Genomic DNA, 7,208 nt, shown 5'->3' on the forward strand with positions numbered 1-7,208 from the left:
CAGTTATTGGAAGAATATCTGAGGCACTATGTCACTGCAAGTCAGAAAAATTGGCTGGAGTTGCTAGACACTGCACAATTCTCTTATAATTTGCACAGGTCTTCAGCAACTGGAATGAGTCCCTTTGAGTTGGCAACAGGGCAACAACCTCGCACACCACAGGAGGTGGCAGTGCAGAGGACAGGTGGAAGATGCCCTGCAGCATACCGATATGCCCGTTCCATGCAAGAGATGGTGGAGGAGGCACAGGACAGCCTTGCCAAGGCTGCGAGAAGGATGAAAAAGTATGCAGATAAAGGGAGAAGGCCATTAGATTTCCAAGTGGGAGACAAGGTTCTGTTGAAGTTGACTCCACAGATTTGGAAGAAGATAAGCAGCAAGACTGTTCACAGAGGGCTGATTCAGAAGTATGATGGTCCATTTGAAGTTGTGAAGAAAGTTGGGAATGTTGCTTACAGATTACAGTTACCTGAGAAACTGAAAGTCCATCCTACTTTTCATGTGAGTTTCCTTAAGCCTTTTCATGAGGACACTGCAGATACATCAAGACAGCAGGCTAAGAGAGCCCCACCTGTTATTCGGTTGCAGTTTAACAAGGAGGTGGAGAAGATTTTGTCTCACCGGACCCAGGGTCAGAGTAAGAAAAATCGCAGAACTGATTACTTGGTGCAATGGAAAGGATGCAGCGAAGCAGAGGCTAGTTGGGAAAGAGATGTGACATTATGGCAGTTTGAGAAACAGGTAAAGGAGTACTTGGACAAGTCGACGAGGGCGTCGACTTCTTCTGGTGGGGGTGGTTTGTTAGCCCCTTGACGGTTGTCCAAGGGAAGACATGGGCATTTCAAGGCCATGCCATGTCTTAGGAATACTTTGGCTTTGATTAGACAGCCATGAGGGTGCTCAGTGGGTTGTCAGCGTGCACAAGATGCTCAGCGTGCACACAAGATGCTTAAAAGGATGCTCGGCTTGCACTGTGGGTGCCCAGTGGCACTTTCGTAAATATGGTGAAAAGTGAAACTTGGAGTTTTGACTCGAGATCTTTATGGGAGATACCTTGAGTCCATAGAAGCTGGTTGGCGCAGACGGCACTCAATTTGGATGTCGGGAAAGGTCTGAAAGGCCATTATGACTCATCAAGCATGGGTGATGTTTACTCCTGTCAGAGTGCTGGATTTCCTTAAGACTATATTAGGGGGGGGTCTGTTGAGCTTATCGGTTGGGCTATGGCATGGCTTGCTTAGAGGGCTTAGCCAACGTGCATGGGCACGTGTTGCACCACTCCAAGATGGTTGCACAAGTGGGGAGCATCCAAGATATTGAAGGGCAAATAAGTGTGCACCGACACGCGCGCTGGAGTGCAGCGGCGTGCGTGCGGGCGTGCAGGTGGGCGCGCGGGTAGGCGTCCAACCTAGTGTGCGCGAGCGTCTAGCTCGGCGTGCACATGGGCGTCCAGGTGGGTGTACAGCCACGGGCGCATGAGGGTACAAACATGGCGCGCGAAGAAGGGCACTAGTGTGTGCGTCGGCGTGCACTTTGGTGTGCACCCGAGCGTGCGCACGGGCGTGCATGGCTTGGCACGCCGTGCACTCAGAGACATATATATGTGGGTGCAGATTGGTGGACTTGGCTTGGGCTAGGTTCACAAGGTTGACTCAGATGTGGCTAGAGCATGGATAACACAAAGTCATGGCTTGTGGTTAAAAGAGGTGGTGGCTTAGTGGGCTCGGTTGGTTGGGGGAAGTTACTAGCACTTCCCACTCATCATGGGAAGTGGGGGAGTGCTGAGTAACCTCCCAAACATGTGGCACAATTCTGAGAGGACCAACACACAGGCGGTTAAGGGTGGTTTCCTCCACCATGCAGAATCTAACTTCTTGTGGTTATGTGGCATGAGCAGCACATGCCAACAAGTCTAGCAGTTGGGCTTGTCAACTGCATTATAAGTGCTGGCTCATTTAGAGGGTGCCAGCACGATCCTAGGTGGATGGGGGTGTCATCCATCATCTTAGTGGGCAGTTATGGGCGGTTTTGAGAGTGGCCTATATAATGCTAAGGTGGGCTTTGTAGAGGGAATAGAGAAGAGGGTGTGAGCCTTGGTTGTTCCTTGTACGAACTCATGTTCCTTTGTAATATGTTTAATATGAGCAAAGGTTGGGGCTTGTCCCTGTAAACTGTGTGTGCCTTCTTTATATTTCTATATTGTGTGTATTGTGTTGTGGTGTTGGCTGAGACTTGGTGGCCCCAAGTGCCATTGCAGAGGCAAAAATTCGTGGTGTAATTTAGCCCTGTGACAGTTACCATTGTGGAGAAAAGGGACACATCATACTACCCTGTCCAAAAATCCAAAAAGAGCTTTCTGTTGTTGTTGTTCGAGGCTACGAATGTAGAAGATAATGTTGATGAAGCACTTTGAATCCTTGATAGCAAGAGAGAAGCTAAGGAGATACTTGATTCTAGTTTTTCCTATCATATGTGTCCTCATAAAGATTGGTTTACGTCCTACAAGCTTATAGTTGGTATGGTATTTATGGAGAATAATTCTTCTTATGAAGTTATATGAATTAGAGTAAATAAAATCAAGACAACAAATGGACTGGTTAGGTCCTTGACGGATATATGTACCTCATGTTACAAGTGTTAGAAGAAATGTGATTTTTGTTAGAGCTTTGGATTCAAAGTGTTGTATGTGTGAAGTAAAGTATGGTTTGATGAAGATTGGAAGAGAACCGCGCATCATGCTTTTGGGAAGGAGAGTCAACAATCTCTATGTTATATTCAGAAATTCTCTGGTAGGGGAGTCATTGCAAAGACAGAATGGAATTCCGTTTTTAGATCTAGAGTAATGGATGGTCAAGGGCAGCAAGTGGAGGAAGAAGTCTTGTCAATCAATTGCAACAATACAAACCTTCATCCCAGAAGCAAGGAGTGTCTGTTTCAGTGATGTGAGAGTGGGTTGCAAGTTTGAAAATCATCTGAACTTGGAGCTTGCTAGCTAGCAATGGGTGATTGTGATGGAATGACGAAGATGACCAAAGGATGAAAGAAGATGCTTGGTTCGAGGTGGATAGACCTTCAGTCGAAGTGGAGCTACGGAGGAACGACTGATGACTGAATTTAAGCCAAAGTGGAGATTGATGGGATATGTCTCCAATTCTGTCGAAGAATGGTATTTTGTAAAAGTCCGGTAGTCCGGTCGCACTTGTCGTAGCGATAAAGAATAGATGCTGGAAAAGTCCGACGAATCGCACTTTTTGGAGACTGGTTGCACTTGCCTGGTGAGGTGCGAGAATTGTTTCCTTAATTAGAAGCTGTTATTTCCTATGGTCTGAAATTTTGTAGAGTGAAACTTGAGACTTGTGGAGCAATTGAGTCTCATTAGGCTACTATTGTAGAGTTCGGTTGTAATAATTTTGAGCCACATAATTCAACACATCACTTATCAAGCTGCATAAGGTAGCATTTTCATTTGTAACTCCAGATGGCATGACCAGAACTCATAAAGCCATATCTGATAACAAAACTTACAAAAAGTTATTTTAGGCTCATTTCCGCATGCAATTCTGACTTTCCAATCCTAACGAAGGTCCAGCTTTATGAAGAAAGAGGCTTCCGATAATTTGTTGTATTTCTATCTTATTTTCAAATAATTTGTCTGTGTCAAATTGTCATGTACATTTAAGGCATGCCTCCAATCCTGTGCATACTTCATTTACTTAAATGCATCATTCTGTCAATTAGGTTATTCTTTAATTTATGATATATTAACGATAATTTATTTATTTATTTAATTTGTATAATGGGCGGGGTTTCTCCACTTCCTAGCAAGAGGAGTCTTGACGTTCTATGAGTTTTAAACTCGACTTGTGGATCATTCTTAGAAATTTCATGCCAACTCAGCTATTTCGTGAATTATGTTACCATACCGCATTATAAAAGCTATCAAAATTGAAAGTCTGAGGGGGAGAAATCATCCCAACAATTATTATTGCTTCATCATAAATGTTTGAACATTGAACCTTAATCAATAAGCCAACTTCCCCAGTTAAACTCCAAACAACCAATCAAATATGGAAACTCACAACAACTAGAAATTCAAGAGAGAGGGGGAGAGAGGAAATGCATGCTGAAATTCAAGAGAGAGAGAGAGAGAGAGGGGGGGAAAGTGCATGCTGAAATTCAAGAGAGAGAGGGAGAGCGGGAAAATGAATGTTGAAATTCAAGAGATATGGAAAATGTATTATTTATTTATTTTTACTTACCAAAAAAAAAAAAAATGAATGATTTTATTTTTATTTTTTTTTGAACGGTAGGGAAAATGCGTGTTGAAATTCAAGAGAGAGAGAGTGAGATAGGGAAAATGCATGTTGAAATTAAAGAGAGAGAGATAGGGAAAATGCATGTTGAAATTCAATCTTCCATTCGTTTCTTCTTCTCTTCTTCCGACTCAAGAAGCTCCTCCAACACACTGTCATCCAAATATTCGAGCTCGAGGACTTGTTTTTCTTGACCAGTCGATGAACCACCAACACTAGAAGAAGATGATGCTGATGAAGATGACATTATTGATGCATGAGGATATTCACTAGGGAAATTTAAGACTGCAAGAGGACCCCTCAGCCTAAATGCAGCTCGGTCGTAAGCCCGAGCAGCCTCCTCCGCCGTATCAAATGTACCAAGCCACACACGTCCGCTTTGGGTACTTCGGTCCCGGATCTCAGCCGCGAACTTCCCCCACGGCCGCCTTCGAACTCCCCGGTATCGAACTTCTTCTCTTTCCTTCTCTTGTTTTTCCTTTCCCTTGGAAGGCTCTTCCATATATGCTCAAATATTGCTTTTAACCTTCTTTTGTTTTCGAAGTGTATGATGACTTATACAACTGATGTTATTTATATATGGTTCAGATGTAAAAATATTTTTCGATACATGCCATGGAACATAGAGTTTCATGGCATGTAGTAGTATTAAAATTCGATTACAAAACATGACATGGAACATAGAGTTTCTTGTGTGGTAGTATTAAAATTCGATTGTTCCGACTCAATCTCTGTGGAATTCTAAGAAACTTCCTGGGACTCTTTTCACTGCAAAGCATTTTACAAATAAATAGGGTGATTTAATAGTGACCCATTCAATAATATATGTAATTCAAGAATTTTATAAAATCTAATACTTTAATGACCTTTTTATGTTTTTCTTGGTAAAGTTTCTCTTAACACTTGTAACTCTGAAAATAATTTTGTCATATCAATATCAAAAACCATGTCATGTTTTAAAAGATCTTTAAGATTATTTTGAAGAATGTGGCAATTGATTGTACCCATTAATTACAAATTTGTTTTTTTTTTTTTTTTTAAATAAAATAATAATAAAATAAATCCGTTCCTGGGTTTAAATATAAAAAAGAGAGACAATATTCGCACTCTACTTTTTTTTACGATTGCACTTCATTTTTCTTTTTTATTTATAACAAATGATAAAAAATCCATAAACTCATTTATGCATCATTCCTTAATTTATAGGGTTGTGCATATTTTATTCCCCTAAAAAACAGGAGATGTGGGTGTGAGATGGTAATAAAAGAGAGAAGAAGTTAAAGGAGATGGATGTCGACGGGTCACTTTAATAACTTCTGTTTTTTATGTCACTTTGCTATCTATTATAATTCTCTATTTTTATTTTTTATTCTGAATTTTATTGTTAGGCCGTGGCTATAGAATTTAACATCATCTAAATTGAATGAATGAAAACAAATATTAAATCATTTCTCATAGCTTTGATGTAAAAACTATTACTTCTAGTATCCTCCTTTTAGTACACTAACAAATAAACTTTTTCAAAATTTCATGAGATACATTTTTTTTTTCTTTCTGAATTTGATATTGCTTATGATATCAATTTTCTAAGATTACAATCAGGCCAATCCACTTATTCCATGAATTCTTAAAAATCACATGAAAGAAAAAATAAATAAACTCAAATTAAACTCAAAGCATACAACGCTAAAAGAAAAATAAAAGAAAAAATTACCATCATAATTAGCATCGAAATTGCGGAGAGAGAGAAACGAAGACCAATAGATCTTTCCATAACTGAATGGATAATTAAGGTATTTTTAAAAAATAATTATTTAATTATAAAATTAGAAATAGAATTGTCATTTTCTTTAATAGTGGAGTACAATAGCAGAAAAGTGGCTCCATATAAAAAATTAAATAATTTTCTTTTGATGGGAGGGGATAAAAACAAATTATTATTACCATACAATTATTGTGTTACCATAAATTGATATTATTAGTACGTGTGTTTACTGCCACATATTTTTTTAAAGTTATTTGTTGTCATAAATTTACATAATATATAAGACTTATAAGTGTGCATTGTCTTTTAATTATGGAAATTATGGTGTAGAATTAGTGATATTTTAAATATATTTTACTATATATGTGTTATGATCCTAAATTTGAGGCCTTAAGCGACCGTCTTGCTCCAAAAGACACTTAAAACCTAACTCTTTACCATTGGACGATACCGCCATACCTTTTAAAAGTTTTTTTGTTTTTTTGTTAAAAAAAACTTCGAAGTCTAGAAGCTGGTCTTCTATTGCCCCCACATCATAGACCGCCCCCTTTAATAATTCTTTGGTCGGTGGCTGGAACGGAAAGGAAAAGAGGGCAGAGGGTTGTTTTAGATTTCATAACTGGATCAAACTGGGGAAAATTTGTGGGTACATGTTTTTGGCCACATTTTATAAATAAATAGCGCGATTTAATAGTGACCCATTTAGCATAGGCTAATCAGTTTTGGACGCACAGAGTAGTAGTAGACTAGTAGTGGCTCATTGCGAGGTCAAAGGACATTTTGATATGTGTTCTGTAACCAAAATTTATTTTGAAAAATTTTAAATTTTGCTTTAATCTCTCCGCTACAATATCAAAATAAATAATATCACCAATTTAGTGATATGAGTTTTGATAAAAAAAAAAAAATTAATATGTTATGAATTATTCCAAACCAATATTAATGTCCCAAACATGATACGAGCCATTTTTTTAAAAATATTAATAATTATTATTTACTGTTACAGTACGAAATGTTATAGTCCGAAAACATATAAAAATATCAAATTAGTGTTTCGATTTTTTGTTATCATTCACAAAACGTTTCAACATACATTATGCAAACCAATTTTTTTTTTTTTAACAAACATA

General features: G+C 38.6%; 1 protein-coding gene across 1 annotated transcript; it reads right to left on the reverse strand.

The window, feature by feature from the left end:
• Window positions 1–4,129: 4,129 nt before the first annotated feature.
• LOC132297541 (ethylene-responsive transcription factor ERF098-like) lies at window positions 4,130–4,815 on the reverse strand. The gene has a single exon (XM_059794927.1). It carries the CDS (start codon window positions 4,813–4,815, stop codon window positions 4,408–4,410), a length of 408 nt encoding a protein of 135 aa, XP_059650910.1. The 3' UTR covers window positions 4,130–4,407.
• Window positions 4,816–7,208: the final 2,393 nt, after the last annotated feature.

The sequence above is a fragment of the Cornus florida genome, unplaced genomic scaffold (genome assembly GCF_030987335.1).
Source record: "Cornus florida cultivar Cherokee Brave unplaced genomic scaffold, ASM3098733v1 CherokeeBrave_3.0.0_Hap2_Chr01, whole genome shotgun sequence".
NCBI classification, from domain to species: Eukaryota; Viridiplantae; Streptophyta; class Magnoliopsida; order Cornales; family Cornaceae; genus Cornus; species Cornus florida.